The sequence below is a fragment of the Strigops habroptila genome, chromosome Z, assembly GCF_004027225.2.
Source record: "Strigops habroptila isolate Jane chromosome Z, bStrHab1.2.pri, whole genome shotgun sequence".
Taxonomy (NCBI): Eukaryota; Metazoa; Chordata; class Aves; order Psittaciformes; family Psittacidae; genus Strigops; species Strigops habroptila.
Window position 1 is genome coordinate 88,296,849 of NC_044302.2, and position 17,734 is coordinate 88,314,582.

The following is a 17,734-nucleotide window of genomic DNA, read 5'->3' on the forward strand; positions in this document are numbered from 1 at the left end:
CACTAGCGAATATTCCTCACCTAAGTACTAACTTTGTTTGATGTTAGTATTTAAAAGCCCACTAGAGTTTCTCCTTAAGTTTTATCAAGTATGTCTGTTGAATTTTTCAGGGGCAACAGCACTGTCAGACAGATGAAGCATTTCACTTAGCCTAGAACAGAAAGACATATGGTTCTTCTACTTTCCAAGGAGGAAAATGTTCTCACATAGTAAGCATGCAGTAATGACCAGCAAGGTTGAGAGTTTTTATCTCAACGACTTTAGACTCATTCCTTATGAGTAGAGTGGCCAGAGAACTCTGGATACGACAGCCTGAATTGCAATTAAACAATCCAATTGTCAATAGCATGCCCTAATAGGCCTAGGGCTGCAAGGACAAGACTACCGCCATCTTACTCTGAAAAAGGTAATCAGGGGAACATAACATTTGGAATCTTGGAAACATGGCAAGATGAGCAAAGTCAGAGAGGTAGCATCCAACAGTAGCAGCTTCGTATCACTGTAGAAGTCACCAATGCCACTGTACTTATCAGGGACAGCAGGAGGGGGAGGACACAAAGCAACTGCAAGCTACAGCCATTGGCTTGGAAGCACATCTCCTGCTTCAGAGGTGTTGATGTCTATGAATACCTCTATCCTGGTATTTTGTATATGTAAGCTCATTCTGTCTACATACCAAACTGACCAGATGTCCCGTACATATGTTAGGCACAATGTTAGCTGACATTAACATGTATTGCATCTCCCTAGACCTGTTTATTTGGCCTTGGGGCCATGCTAATGCATACACATAGCTTCTGGTTACAGCTGGTTTCCATCCAGACAGCTTGGATTGTATGTTTGCACCTGCCTGCAAAATACTGCGTAGACAAATCTCTGTATGAAAAGTTGTCTTAGGCTGACACCATCTGATCCAATACATCTAATACTGGAGTGAATGAGTTTTCAAACATATTTGTGGCTTCTCAAGACTTGCTCTGTTATTTAAGACTTGGTTACAGAAGTTTTGTCTGAAGTTTAAAAAAACAAGTGTTTTCTTCATGCCTTGCAGACATTTCAAAATTTTTTGCCATTCAACTACATATTGGCCTCTCACTTTCAGTCATTACCTCTTGATGTCTGTGATATAAATTACACAGAAATTCCAATTAGAACAGAAAAGGACATTGCACAAGAAAGCTGCTTGAGGAATTGGTAACTCCAGGACAGAAATACTGTTGTTGAGAAGCAGTAACCTTCCTGGAAAGAACTAAGTAACAAAACTGGTCTCATTTTATTTTCAATTAAGCTAATAATTTCCTTTTAGTATATTATTAATGCTAGACAAAACGATCAGGAACTGTGTAATATAAAGAGCAAAGTTCTCTTAAAATATTCCTTAAGTGCTGTAAAATGCAATTTCAGGAACAGTATTGCATCGTGTTATCAAAATAAAAGATGTAAATTGTGAAACACTTCAGGCCTAAATCACTACTTACTGATGTCACTATCTTACCTCCATCAAAACCAGTTAAATTTAACAAAGATAAAATTTAAATGTTTTGCTCACTGAACCATTTCACTTTGTAAAGTTAAAATTGTCCTACATTCAAACATCAAAGGTTTCTATCAATCACCTACCTCCCCGGCTGGCAAGGACAATACCATCATAGGAAAATGTCAAGCATGAAGTGTCGGTGCCTGGAGCATGAGCCTGCCTGCAGTGGAACTTCGTGTGTACCTGTTTGTGAAACAAACAAAACATTAGAAAATTTGCTTATTTCAAAATGGGACAAATATTTCTTTATAGCAGTTGGTGTACTACAATGCTATTCCTAAATTTAAACAGAAACCCCTGCATTTTTAGCAGGTACAGAAGCTACATATTACCATGGTCTTTTAAAAAGTCATGTATGTTTCAGAACAGGCTTTGTAATAAGAATTTTAATGCAAAAATTGATTTTTCCATAGGTTTAATTATACAGTCTACATCTACATAGCACCAGGGCTCTTGAAAAACTCCCATTAGCACTGAATAAAGGTATTTAGGCTTGGTTAAGATAAAAATACATTTTAAGACATTTCTCAACACTACCGTAAAGCAGGCTGATAATTACCAATAAATACCAAAATACAATATATAGTTTGGAAAGGACTCAAAAGAAGGATTGGAATAATTTACTTTTGCCAAATTTAATCCTTGCCAAAGCTCACGGATTATATAACAGAACAAAGCTCAGATACCTTGAGGTTTGTGTTACATTCAGCTGCAATAAAATTGAAGTGTGGGAATAACGTATCATTATTTTTAATTATTTCTATTTTGCCCATAATCCTAGAGAAAGGTAGAAATTACTTCCACAAACTGACTTCTTGTTTATTAAGTCACTATTTAGTAAAATCCATAAAAATTCTACTAAAAAAAGAAGACCTCAATTAGATTTTAGCACTCTGGTAAAATCAAGCTTTCCTACTTCCCAATCAAATCCAAAAGTCTCAGCTGAGGTACCAAGATGCCTTTCATACACAGGAAAGGAAAATGGAAGAAAAAAGACACAAAGAGAGATGAAGGAATTTGAGACCAGCTGACTCCTTTTTTAACACCTAGGAAATTATGCTTCTCATTTTCCCTCTTTTCCTAACAACACTAGTTCATACAGTTGTAAAATAAAGCATTTAAGAATTAAAGGTTGCCTCTGCAACTGTAACTCAGCTTCCCATCTGTAAGACGACTATTAAAACATGGCCTTCCTCATACAGAGGGCAAGACAATAAACGAATGACCTTAAAGTCCATGATTTACCATCATGATGAGCAAAACAGAAAAATATGCATACAAGCATATATTTTCAGTGGAGGGTTTAAACAGCATGCAGTAAGTCAGATCTAAAATGACACCCTGAACAGTAAGAGATAAAATACTGAGCAGCTGCTTAGTGATTACACTCCAATCCATACATAAAATCAGACACAGTTCTACAGAATAAAAAAGGAGGATGTGATAACAAAACCCAAACACACGGACTGAATTAAGCTTGCAAAAGAATTGTCAGTTACGTATCCTTTGATTTTTGACTATGCACCTTACAAAGGCTCTTTTTATAGGCTATTTTGTATGCAAAAGTTAGTAATTAATGTTGTTTACCCTTTTAATTGTTCTAAATTTGGTCCAAAAGTTAGACAACCTTTGTGTGATGACATTAATGACTGCAAGCTTTGATAAGTAGATTTAGTCAAGTTTTGAGAGGAGTCTCATAAGACAGTCCCTCCAAGAATGACTCTTCAATAAACAAAGGAGGATTTCCAACACCAAGGAAATGCTTCTTATGGTATTTGGAGATAGAATGTAATAGCCTTCATTCAGCCATAGTACTTGTTTTGAAATTACTATCACTTCTAGCCAATCGTTCACACCCTGCAGAAACTCTACAAACAGATTTCAGTTTACAACTCTCTGTCTTTGGTGAGGTGTTTATAAATACTAAGAAACATACTTTATCCAATTACATAAAATTTTCCAAGCATGTGCTAACATATAAAGGACAACTGTGAATTGGCTATCAGAAAACAAATTTTTAGCAATATTCCTTAAACATTAACACGCAATTTTCTGTCTAAGGAATACCATGAACACTTGCAGAACCACTGTAAGTGGTTAATAATCACACTTAAAAAAAAATTACAGAGAGATTACGATACAATATTTATCTGTTCCAGATAAACTGAAAAAGTTTACTTTGGACTCCACAACACTTGTCTACTCAACACTCACATCTTTCCCTGGCAGTGTCACACTGACATAATATTAAAGAGTTTTTCATCTTGTTGCACAACTTAATACAAGGGTGTTTGGTTTTTTTTTCCTTTCATCCTTAATCAATCTGAAATTCCTTTCACTTTGGATATAAATTAAAATAAAGATTTGGGGTCCCACCAATGTCTTTTATGTTTTACTAGTAAAAAACCCAAACATCTATAAATAGATAGGAAAAGAAAAAAAAATTTACCTGTTTCATGAGTTTTGCTATTTTCCTGTGGTCAAAGATACTGATTTTATTTATCACGAATTTATGAATCAATTAATCCAACCTCAATTGTACCTTTCAAGAATTAAACAGCTCACCTTAAATATGTTACCCACTATGGAGCCTTCTCAATGAAGTACCCATACTTTGACCAGTTCTTATCCTTTCTCAGCTGTGCCATAGAAAAATAAAAACAGTAACATACAGACATCCAAAACTCAGACATTATCTGCCCCTTAATCACAAAAATGAAAACAACAGAACAAATTTAGCCCAGCCCTATCCAGCTTCGATGCCTTAGGATTTTATGTAAAATGAGACTTGTCTGAAAGGGACAGTAAAATTGCATCAGCAATTCTGTCTGTCTTTAAAAATAAGTTTGCTCAGTTTACCAGTAAAAAGATTGTTTTCCTAACTTTGAGCTCTGCAAGCTTGCCCTCCATATATTATTCTCCAAAGGAATACAACCCTGAATTGTAACACTAAATCAAATATTCTACAATGATTGAAGGTTGCTCTAAAAATTATAGAAGGTTGAACAAGAAATTTTTACATAGCCTGGTAAATGTACGCTGCAGTTTTCAAAGAAAATAATGTGTTTGGCCTTTGGCCTTTTAACATTTTTAACAGATGTCTAATCTTGCTAATAAATCAGCAGAAAAAAAAAATCTTATCAGGATATTTCTTGCTGGAAAGACATGAAATAACAGAACTAATGTTCTGTTCACAATTCAGAAGTTTGATTCAGGAATGAAAGGAGAGAGCATTGAAACACTAAAGATGTAAAGATAATTAGGGCAAAGTGTATCTGCATTTTTCCCTCATTACTCCTCTCCTTTTGTTGCAGAGGTGCCTCCTATTATGAAGTACCAGTAATGTGCCATACAAAATCTGACAAGTTCACCAGTCCTTAAAATTTTTGTAAAGATTATTTATTTCAGCAAATTCTGTGGTAACACACTACCTTCTGCAACTTGTTTGAAGGCTTTCAAGCAAATAACTCTAGCAATGTAAGAAATTTCTTTCTAACTTTGTATTAGCACATTTATTTTTGTTAAGCAATTACAGCTGACTGGACTTGTGTGCAACATGAGATGACAGGTAGAAAACATGAAGCACATGTGCGAACGGATGTAGTTGTATGTATCAAAAAAACTAGGATAACAGATAAATGTCAGGGTTTGCAATATCGCCACAGTCCTTACATAAAGGATGAGAACCGGAAGATAAAAGGAAACCAGAGAAAGAATTGCGAAAGAGAGGAAGGGGAGGTACATGACTAGAGTGTCAGTAACTAATATTTGTACAAAATTCTGGGTGTACTGAAGAGGACCAATATGGGAAGTGAAGATGACAGCGGCAACATGAAATATCACAAATGAATTACATACAACATGGACATGTGATTAGAATTCTGCACCACACAACTGTTCTCCTTCTCCAGAATCCTAAATAAAACATGTTCTAGGAAAAGCAGAAGATAGAACTCACCAGTTCGTTCACCTCAGATACCCAAGCCTCATCCATGAGGAAAACAATACACTTAACTAATGAAATTTTTGAACTTTCCACATTGTTTCTAGGATGCAATATTTCAAAGTAAGATGACACTTTCCCAAGATTTTTTCTTTTAACGCAACAGTGAATATCCTAGCCAAGACATTCTTTTTTCTTCTTGATCCTGACATCTTCAACATCTTTTAAAAAGCAGAGGCAGTAAATTGAGGAAGACCTTGGAAAAGGTGAGATCTCCAGTGACTGCTATATCAATCTTTCCCTGCATTACAGATATGTAACAAGATTTTACTTGTTTATTAGTGTGAACACAATCAACTATGCAACCATAATCGTGTCTACAGCAAAAGGAACTCTACCCTACACTGAGTGTGCCACTAGCAAAGTGCAATCTACAATGTGCTCATCTCTAGAGATGCTTCCCATGCTCGCTTACCAGCTGTTCCCCCTCTTTCACACCAAAGAATGTTTCCAATGCTCCTTAAGAGAGCTGGAAATCGGGATTTATGCTTATTTCAAATGTGAGGCAGAAGGGTGGGATTAGCTGGGCAGAGATACCAGACAGGCAAGTCCTAAGCCAGTATGTCTGCTGGAGATTTAAACGGATGATTTCACCCAACTAAAATACTTTCAGTAAAACAAGTTAGCTGACACTGACAATATTCCACTGCAAAACTGGTAATTTTTCGTAAACATAAAAGCCTTTCAAGGTAACATACTATCACAGACCAGTCTCAAAGTGACAAAGGTATGAGCTAGTAAAGCTGCAAGAAGAAAACAGACAAACCAGAAACCTTCTTTTTAGTCACAACAGAGCAAAGCTGTCTGGGTCTTTGTTGAAAGTGATCGCATCAGAAACAGCCAGCTATCTCAGAGCTGTGATCACAGCTGACAAGACAGACAGGTTCCCAGGGCACTAGTTACACTCTCCAAATGGCCATTTCCCTATCCCCCCTCTGGTCATCTCTACTGAAGGAAGCATATTTGTTTTGCACTAAATTACAATCCAGAAAAGAAACGTAACTGTAATTTTTGGGTTTAGTATATCACTTACAAATTATCAGGTCTACATGTGCCAAATGAATTCAGGAATTTCTCAATTTTTTTCCCTGAGTAAGCAGTTGCAGGCTATATCAGATGCTTTCCTTAAATCTTTGTAAACATGATCCCCGGGCTTTCAATTTATGTGACAGCTCTTCAATACCACTTCCCGTAGTGTAGAAATGGATGCTGTTTCAGTAATGACCACAGGAAAGCAAAACAAGATTAACTTGTGAAATCTGAGGTTCTAGTGTTTACTTGATTACATCGTTACATGATTTGCTCTTCTCCCTGATTTTCTAACTCAAGTGACATGTATCATTAACTGACCTAAAAGACTCCTTCCCTTCTCTCAATCTTAATTAACCAATTATGATAGAGTAACCTAACTTTATCTACCATAATCAAGACATCTGACCGGCAATTGCATTTATTGTCCTGTGTGCCCCTTAAATTCTCACTTGTTGCAACTAAGGCCTTTTACTGGGGGAGAGATGATATTCTAGGGGAGGAAAGTCTTTGGGATTTCTTCTCTTGCACTGAACAATCATTCAGCACCCTCCAATAACTGTCGCATTATTTTATAGAGATGCTTTCCTAGTTATTTGCCATTATTGAATAGAGAAGAGACTGGCCTTCCCCTCCCCCCCTTTTTTTAAATATATTCTGCAGCTTTTCTTGAGCAACTTTTGTGATGAAAAACCTACATAACAGAAGAAAAAAAAATAGAAGAGGTAACAGCTCTGTAACTATTTTTAGAGGTCATAAAATCTTCAATCCCTTGCAATGAATCATGCATTATATCATGGAACAAAAATAAAAACACAAGTGTTAAATGTTTAGTCACAAAAATGTTGGCCATGCAGCTATTTAGCATTTTGTTGATTGCCATTTCCATAGAAATATTGATTTCTATTAAAAGTAATATTCTAACATTTAGACAGAAGGAAATGAGGCAAGGCACCCAATATATTTGACTATATGTTGTTTTAAACAAACCAAGGAAGCAAGACTCCTGGCTTGCCTTATAGATCTCTGAACAACTGGAGAACGATGAGAAAGCCCTTCCTATCTACCCATGCTTCCTTCACCACTTAGAGCATGCAATTTCCAAGAATACTACTAACCACAGAAACAATTTCTTCTTGTTTAAATTAATTCATCAAGAAAGATTTTAGAAAACCATTTTAGAAAGATGGCTTCTTAACAGCATTGCTAAATATTTGCCTAATGGTTTGAAAATGAAACTCCAGCTGAATGTTTGGCTGCACTGTCAAACTTTGCATTTGAGAAAATAATCTATCTTGGCCACAAAACTGATAAATATTGCTAATAAAAATAGCTTTTGGAAACTGTTCAGTTGGCTTCCTTTGGGAACTTCTTTTATATTGCAAGAGAAAAAACGTACAAGGATGTAAAAGAAATATTCCTCTGTATCTTTTCATAACTTATCTAACCCATGCCATACTATCCTAGAAAATGTATTATTTTCTTCCTTCACCCTCCTCAAACACCACCTTTTGTCTCTTTCAAAAATAAACTAATCATTCTTAGACTTGCCCAGCTTTTGAAGGTTCCTTTGCCTTCCAGAAAAGATTCAAATCTGACCAATGTTATTCTGTAAAAATTTAATTCAAAATTTGGTTAAGATATACTTAAAATTTGGTTAAGAACCCCACTGAAAGTCCATAGCTTGCTTTAAACTTACCTATGCTAATATAGGTGAGAAAAAACATTGTTGAAAAAAAGTAGCTAAAACATGTATATTCCAACAAGATGGGTGTTATTTCTCCAAGAAACAAATGCTCACTTTTACTACACTTCTTGTAATAGAGTTAGCTATTATTTTTTCTACATTATCTGACTTTTCTCATTAAAATGTATTGCAAACTGTTACACCGTATTTTATCTGCCTATTAATTAAAATAATAGATTTTCTTTTTTAAACATAGATTTTGTTTTATTTGTTTGGGTGGAAATGAGAAGAAGGACAAATGCCTCAACTGAAAGTGATATTTTGCCAAATGAAATATTTCAGTGATAAAACGAGCATTTTAACTCAGAACCTCAATGGTTTATAAGTTACGTTGCATAAGGTGGCTGAGCTTATTAGCTTAATATACACTTTACAAGGATTTTCAAGGACCATATTTGATTTTTTTTTTTAAAGCCTCTAGAAAACAAAAATGTCATCATTCAGCAAAGTACGTTGTTGAGAGAAGCTGGTTTTCAGAAATTAAAGGAAGCACTTTTTCTCTGTTACAGGTCAGCTGGGCACTTGCAGATGGTGAGGGATATGCATTGTTTTAACAACCCAAGATATGTTGCTACTAATCTGCAAGACCCAGTTGCTAACTGCCCCCAGTTTCAGTTACCTTTAACTCAGAATTTTCACCTGAAAATTTCAGTGACTTCACGATTAGGCCCCAGAGTTATAGGTATAAAAAATGTAAAAGTAAGAAGCTGGTTTGGAAAAAAATAACAGTAATTCAAGCAAGCTTTATTTTCTTTTCAAGAAATATTCCTACCTCAGTTTCATGATTCTTTGGCATCTTTTCCCTCACAATTATTTTATATAATTGACTAGCTAAATATATTATTGACTAAGTAAATATACAAAAACGAATATACACTTGTAATCAAAAAATGGGCAAAGGGTAAAAAAATTTTCAAAAATTGTTTTCAAGTAGTTTATATTAACTGAACACAGTGATCCACAGGGAAAAGAAATAAATTCCCACTCAGCCTCAGAATTTGTAAACCCAAAGTTATCGGCAATCACCTAAGCATTAGGTAGAGTGAAAAATCTTATTAATATCTTTTAAAAAATGTGACTGGTGTTCCATAATGAAATTCCTGAATATATTTTAAACATGTATTGCTTTTAAAATTAGCTTTCTTTTTAACAGATATTAACAATGGATTACTGTTTGAATGTGAGAGGACAGAATTCCTTTGTTTGGAATTATTGTTGTTAAATTGATTAACCCCTTCTATCTCATTTCATATAAATAATAATTTGATTATTAAAGCCATGGTAATGTAAAAATGTCCTGATCAATACCCAAGACTCCCTCAAATGGGCTTTAGCATTTACACAACAAATCTGTCTGTGAGGAGTATAGAAGTGTTACAGAATTTCACTCTGAAATTAGCCTTCTCTATTGCTGATGTTGCTTCAAAATCCTCATTTATCTTCTTTTCCTATTTCCATTGTTTATGATACTATGTAGTACCTCTCCTGACTAAAATCTCTTTCACCACTAGCATCTCTAAAATTCTGCACCCAACAAAAGATTCCTTTCTTCTTCTCATTCCAGCCTTCCAGTTTCATTTCAGCACAGTATTTCACACTCATGCCTGGCAACTTCATATTTCTTCTCCATCAGCAGTAGCACCTTCAGAGCATAGGGAGATACAACTTTCACAAAGAGCAATTCATGTATCTCAGAAACCTCATTTGCATCATCCACTTTTCACTAAATTGTTGTATGTTTCTTCGCTCCATTACTCACACTTTGGCCTTTTCATCAAATACAGCCTTCTCCTCCATCCTCATTCCTTGTCAATCTCAATTAAATTCCTTCCTGAGTCTAAACAGATTTATCCCTGACAAATCCAGTGATCCTTCCTTAATAGCCTTGGGAAAAGGCGTCTTACTTCTATTCCCCTTTCTCACTGTTTTATGAGGTCCAACATCTCATGTACATCTTCTATGTGCTGGCTTGCTTCTTCACTACTCTCTCTGGTGGGGAATTCTTTTTCTCCATTCCAACTCCCTGTTTTATTCAATGCCCTTGTCATTGAACTTCTCACTCTACAATTTATTTTAAAAACCTTTATTCACAACAACGACTATTAGAATTTCCATACCATTAAACTACCTTCCAAGAAAAGGTATATCATTCTCTGTCTGCTGAACATTTTAGTTCATCTTGACATCCCTTTGTGAGTATTTAACTGGCAACTTAAACTCAACATGATGAAGGCTGTTCCTGGTCTCACCTGGATACCGTACCTCCTCAGTTTCCCTGGAACATCAAACCTCTATTCATCATAACAAAAACAGTTATTATATGCATCACAATGTGTCATCTCCTTTCTGTCACATATTGTAAAACACATTAGTAAATCAAATCAACAACCCACTGTCGGTATTATTACTTAGACTTCTTTCCCCTCATTATTTCCTTGATAATGGTTCTTTCCTTTTAAGGTCTGCTGTCACCTCACTTTGTCTTAACAGCTACATTTTACCAATGACTTATAAATAAAGTCTTCCAATGATAGCAATTATAAAACATCCACTTAATCCTCAAACACATCTGTGGTTTTCTCACATTAAGAAAACCAAAAGCAAAAGCAATAAAAACACCACTCCCTTTTCCATAACACATATGGACATACAGTAAACTGTCATCTAAGATGACAAAAAAGGGGAGACAAACAGCAATTGAGTTTGCACACTGCCTTGCTTTTGTTTGTTGGTATAAGCCTCTCACCCACTTGACACAAAAGGATTCATTTTCTGACATAACTACATTTGTTTCAGAAGAACAATCAAAACTGAAGCTTGGTTTGTATGCACATACACACAGCAGCACACATTAGTGCAGCCTGGCCTTGCTCTCCCACCTCAGTGCAATAGACAAGAAACAACAATGACCTGTCTGAAGCAGGAGAAAAAAATCCTGCATCCCCATCAACAGCTACCTAGTCTAGCAGCACACTTTTACACATCAAATATCAAAGCCAACCAGACATTTGCACATTTGTGACAAGCAACAAGCCAATGGCTGGCAATGCAAGGCTTTCTGCTGACTACAACAGGTGTCTCTATTTCTGAAAAATCACTCAGCCTCTTGAAGGTGATCTTGAATATAAGCCAGTCCTCCCATTACCACATCAGGAACACACTACCTGTATGAACTGTTTTTGCAGGCCCTGGTGATACAGCCTCTATAAAGGTCATAGTGGTATATTCTGGTGACCTCTACAAGATGAACTTTGCTCACAGGTCTTGGGCTCAAACTGCTCGCCAAAGGAGACCACAGACCTGCATACTAGTGAGCTCTTATCAGGGTATGTGGTGATCATCGCAGTTACATTAGTTGGGAGCTCTTAAGTGTCCACAAAAAACCACAATTATACAATGAATTGGATATTTCCAGAAGATGTCATTCTTTGTATGGGAACTTGCACAGTACTTTCTAATTGGGCCATCCTAATCCAACCCTAATAAAATGCATTACACTGAAAATTAAATAGAAATTTTTAGCACCGATTACAGGTGGCTGCCTTAAGCACAGAACAGTCACAAGCCAAATCTGGAAGTGATAAATATACACAGTAAAAAGTGAAATAGTAACCATAAAGGCATATTTTTAAAGCCCTACACATTGCTTAATCTTAATTAAAATTACATGCAGTGAAATCTAAGAGTACCTTGTTTAGATTACTAGAGCTTAGAATGAAAATACACATTCAGAAATTCCATTAAACTAGAATTTCATTATACATTTGTGGGCATACTTCAACACACAGAGAAACACTGTATATGTATTTATGCATAATGTGTGAAATACAAAGGTAGTCATATCCAACTCCAAATGTAGTTCTCTATCTCATGAGAAATGTAGAACTTGGCTCAAGGAAGGCAGCTGTTCCACGGATGTATCTGATTTCAGTCTGTGTAGTATCACTGCAGTCATACACTAAATAAAACACAGCTGGACAATGCTCCACCTATTTCACCATCCTCTCTGCTAACTGTTTAGCACTAACATCTGTTGAAAACAAACTTTATGAATTACGGAGATGTCCTGCTTTTGGCTGGGATAGAGTTAATTTTCTTGACATTGATAAACTCAGGCTCAAAAATAACTTCTTTGGTTTATAATCTTATTATGAATTTTCTAGAAACGCCACACAAACTTTTTTTAAAGTTAATTAGGCTTACAAGAGGCTCTTTAGAAACTGAGTGCAGTCTGTAGCATATTATGTCCAACTATTTAAGCACATTTAAAACTATATCCTCACAGAAGTTCACCTTTTAATGGATGCATCCATGAAACAACTATTCTCTATGTAGAAACAGTTTGCTCTTTATCAGACTTCCTCTGAGCCAGGTGTATGTAATCTAACATTATATACAAAAGCTATGCTTCACTGTAATTTTTTTTTTTTAGCTTCTCAATTTTTAACAGATTCATAGGGAATATTTTTGTATTAAAAATGAGTATATTTCTTAATGCCATAAAACTGATCACATTTCAAAATAAATCTTAATTACTTTTTTGTCAGTTTCTCTTTTGCAAGTTTATTTTTTCTAAATTAAACAGTTATGACAAAGGTAATGCACAAGCTCTGCACAACATTAAACTGTCAGTTTCCTGGGCCAGTATCCACTTTCTGATAGCGGTCAGTGACACAAGAATATATGAAAAACCCACAATTCTCAAATGGTAAGAATTTGTTACCTGTTTTCTACATTAGACCTCTGGAAAAGTTAGAAATTTGGTAATATTTAAAAAGAGAATAGGAAAAAATAAGAAGTAAAGTTTACTCTGCTATAGTAATAAGAAAAATTGAGAGGCAAAATACATTTCAAACGTCTAAAAATCCTAAATAATTTAGTTTTTATTTTGCGTTGTCTGAAATGACCATTTCATTAAAAACCCCTACTTCTAATTTCCTTTTCTATTAAAAACCTGCAAACCTCAAAACCCATCCCAGCTAGCTCTTAGTACACTATTTTCTAATATTCACTTCACATTATTCTTTAAGAATATGCCAAAATAGAAAGCTTTCTGAAATTTATGAAATTATGAGAAAAGTGAAGCCTGCAAGACACACACCCAAATATGACACTGGAAGGGGGCAAAGGGCCCATAAATTAACCCAAGAGATAAGAGCAAGCATATGTGGACAGAAAGTAGCTAATTTTCACTCAGTATGTTCCACTGATCAGAAGTCATTATTTTCTACCTTCTTTGTTCTTAAATAGATCCACTTGATCAATCTGTAACAGCTTTCCTTTCATAAATATTTTAAAATATGGGAGTTTTAGCCTTCTCTAATAAAACAAAGTTAATGACCAAGAGATGTACAGAAGTATACTCTTCACTGCTTTTAAAAATTCACAGTATAAACCTGGTGCTCATCTCCTCACTACCTTCAAGAAACAGTGACATACTATGAACGACAATGAGAAATATCTGGATGCAGCACTAGCTTCCTAATCCACACATCAAGCACAAAATTCTTCTTGTAATTTACAAACCCCATCAGACCAATGAAGTGTTCAGTTTGCTTGAGCACTGCATACACTATAGTATCTAAAAGCCATTTTTCTGATAAGCCAAACTACTCTGAAGGTCACCTCTTGTTAGAACAAAACATAGTATCTGTACTTTCAATTTTTTGCTTTGGCATGAAAGGAAAATTTTCTCCAAAATAACAATGCTAGCTCAAGAATGCTCTTCTATTTATGTTTCACTAGTTATTCATTATTTTATCTTTCAATTTCTGTAATGTTATTAATTTTACATTAAAATTAAGAACACTACAGTATTAATAAAGTGAATCATGTTGCTATAATGCCTACTCCTTTCTTTTCAAACTGTCATTTTAAAATTATTTCTGTAAGCTCTACTGTTATTTTTCTATACAGTAAATCAAAGAAAGATACAAAATCCTCGCGGGATAAACCTTTTTCCTTTAACCATACAAGAATCCAAAGTAAAATCCTTTATGCTATTTTCATTGGGGTGTGACAGACGTCAAGATTTAGAATTGCCTTTCATCACAATATTAGATAGTGCAAACATTTAGATAGTTCTTAACTATAAACTGTTTATTACATAAGAGAGAAACGCACTTAGAAATACAGCAGGGCACATTTTATCTTAGCATATGATTGTCAGATTCTTTACTGCAGCTAGTTTCAGGGTACAGATAGTGATGTACTGGCTAAACCAGACGTATACAAAAAGGAATAATATATGAATCTGTTAATATTTGCTGCTGGCAAGCTTGTGTGTGATTTCCAGTTTCTGGAGCAGAGGTCTGGCACATATACATATGGAATGAAAGGGTGGGATATTATGGATATGGAAAACTTACCTTAAGTTTGAAAGGGGAATATAGTGTATTTGGATATCCTTCATCTTGTATTTACACAAGAAATTTCCAGATGTAGCCAGACTGCCCTCTTCAAAGCATAAAGTATGTTACAAACTTGGGGGAAAACTGGAAGATTTGCCTGCTGTTTAACTGTAGTAGTGATATTCAGCAAATTTAAGAATAGTCACTGTAAATTGTTTCTATTAAATACTGACATTTCCCTGGAATAATTTTAATACTATGAAGATATCAATATAAATGCTGAATTCTATGTAAGCAAAACCAAAACAAAATATCCAAATAGACAAGAGAACATTCTGTGGCCAAAATAACGAATAAAATCTAGCTGGTATGAAAGAGCATAATCCCATATTGCTGTGATAGATCAGATGCCAGAGACACACTATGATCGTTGCCTGGTAAAAACTGTGTGCACAGTAGTAAAGCCTTCTAGTAGGCAGACATAAAAGACATACATTTCAAGAATTTATTCCTGAGAGCTATGTCTTTTGCATGTCAGCATATGCAAAATGCATCCTGTAACTGTGCAAAGATCCAACAATCTCATCTTCCCAAAGCAAGGGTATAAGGTCCTCAAAGGACCTTCCAATTGAGGGAGAATATATTTACAGCAAGTTGCAGATCTTACTACTATTTTTCATTACTCTATCTTGGAAGCATCAGCTGTAAAATCCATCAAGAACAGCAAAATAAAGTTTACAAAAAAATTTCCAAATAAGATCTGGGCTTAGATTCCCATTCCAAAACAAAAGGCTTACCATACTTAGGGAAAAGAAGAAAAGTATCTTACATGATCTTTTTGCATTACCTAAATCAGTGTCCTTAGTTGTACAGTATTTCTTCAAAATGGCTCCAACATTTGTAAAACTTTTCAACTCTGAAAACTCTACCTAAAACTTCATACTACACATCACAAAACTAAAGCTTACAAAAACCCTTTCAAAGCAAACAATCACTAAATATAGAAATTTATTTATCTTACATCTATAAATCATGCAATTATTTGGAAAATACTTTTAACATGAGTATTTGTAATTAAAATGTACAGAACTTAGATCTGCTTAACTTCAGCGCATACTGTGACATCCCACTTTTCTTTCGCTTATATTTTGAGGACAGGGTGGCTTAAGGGCATGTGGAGAACAGGTTATTGGAATTACCATTCGATCACATCACTTCTGGCAATATTCATGTAGGCAGTATATTAGTTTAGTGTTGGATTTCACTATCATAGTGCATTTTAAGTTCTGTAAAATCACTTTTTGGCTAAGTAATTTTAAACTGATCACAATACATAAATTATTCTAGCAATTTAAAGTCCAAGTAAGGTTTTGAAAAACAGTATTAGATGCTCACTTTTGAGCAGGAAATAGCTGAAGAATGGAGTTAAACATGCCACTAGGTGTTTTACGAAACAAAAAAAAAAAAAAAAAAAAAATAGAAGTTTATCACCAGCTATGTACATATTTCCCTGAGCACTGAATCAAGTTGTGTTCAGTGAGAATGATATGTTGAAAATCACAAAACACTTCATCTTTCCTATTCAGATTTACACCACGTGAAAAGATAACCTGTTACAGATACATCTGTCAAAGCTAATTTTTTACTACTTACAGTGTAGCCGTCAGATAGCTAAAAGCTTATAAAAGTTACTCAAGCTTTCTAAACAGACCCCATTTAATATAGGTAGCGGGAAAAAAAGACAAACAAAACCAAACAAAAAGATCTCCAACAAACCAACAGACAAGATTCTGGGTGTACAAACTGTTTTCTTAAAGGCATTTAAAAGACATCACCACTTCTTACAAACTCTTCCTTATCAGTACTTTTGTATCACAGCTGCAATGATGTATCATAAAACATATGATTTGTGGAACTGAGAAACATGATTAGGCTGCCATATGCAGGGAAGTTGTTTATACAGTCCTGAGCTGAACACACCCAGGAAAAGCTGGAGGGAAAATTCACATAACACATAGCCTCATCAGGTGGTTTTGGAACATTAAGCAGGGCTAAGTAAGAAGTTTAGCTTTTTCACCCTAATAAATCCTATTTGGAATCAACAAAAAACATCTCGATCTTTTCCCATTTAGTGTGGAAAATGAGGGGAAAAGATGTGGAAAATGAACAAAACGTTTTGTTCATGAAAGAAATTTCAATCAATTTAAACTCAATACATTTTCACTCTACCTATCAAGTATATTAATAGTCTTTACAAAAATTACTTCAATTTTTCCATATCTCTCTGAATGAGATACTCCCACTTCTACTCAGGAAAACTAGGCACAGAGATTTAATGATTGCAACATGCACTTCATTCTTGGTAATAAAGACTGGCTCTACAAATCAGCTTGTTCAGCAATATGTATTACTATTAACCTTGCAGAAATCTCTGAATAGGCAAGCACAGGCAAGATGAGGAATTTGAACCTGTTTGAACGGCAGGTAAATTTAGTGGTTTTACTGCATTGCCCTGTAAATCAATAATTTTAAAGGTCCTGTCTTTCTTTGACCACTAAAACTCTCCATATTTGCCAGACACTTCTCCATGTCTCAGAACATGTAAATTGAGAGTGTTCTAACGTGTTACGTTATGATTGACTATTTCACACTATTGTTTCCACTATTCATTGGATGTTTGAAGGAAGTTATTTTTTATGTCCTTTGAAGCTGTTACTTTAAGCTAAGTTGACAGTGTTCATAATATTTCAAACATGCTGACACATCATTCTGCTAATGTGCACTGTAAATGCACCTGTACATGAACCTTATAGAAAAAAAACATGCACTGACAAAATAACATACGTGAGAAAATAACACAGATTTATGACAAAATGAAAAAAAATCCTCTGAGGTAGGTGATTATAATGGATCATGATCACGCTAAGGCAAGAAAGGCAAGGCAGAGCCGGAATGCATTTGGCTAACTTCATCGTTAGCAAGTTACCAATGTCAGTGTCATGAAGACAAAAAAAAGTCTTCCTCCGAAAGTTCCAAAAGTGTTTTTACTCTCACTACCTAACAGATGG

At 35.0% G+C, this 17,734-nt stretch overlaps 1 protein-coding gene and 1 long non-coding RNA gene across 4 annotated transcripts in view; one reads left to right on the forward strand and one right to left on the reverse strand.

Moving 5' to 3' along the window:
- Positions 1-17,734, reverse strand: part of WDR70 (WD repeat domain 70) — a 129,970-nt gene that overhangs the window by 35,803 nt on the left and 76,433 nt on the right. For all 3 annotated transcript variants that reach the window (XM_030512481.1, XM_030512482.1, XM_030512483.1), the window contains exon 11: positions 1,621-1,720. In XM_030512481.1, the coding sequence (XP_030368341.1) occupies positions 1,621-1,720 (100 nt within the window). The remainder of the gene's footprint in view (positions 1-1,620; positions 1,721-17,734) is intronic.
- On the forward strand, positions 10,428-10,864 carry LOC115619730. The gene is made up of 3 exons (XR_003995101.1): positions 10,428-10,512; positions 10,549-10,551; positions 10,807-10,864. It is a non-coding gene; the product is annotated as an uncharacterized LOC115619730 (long non-coding RNA).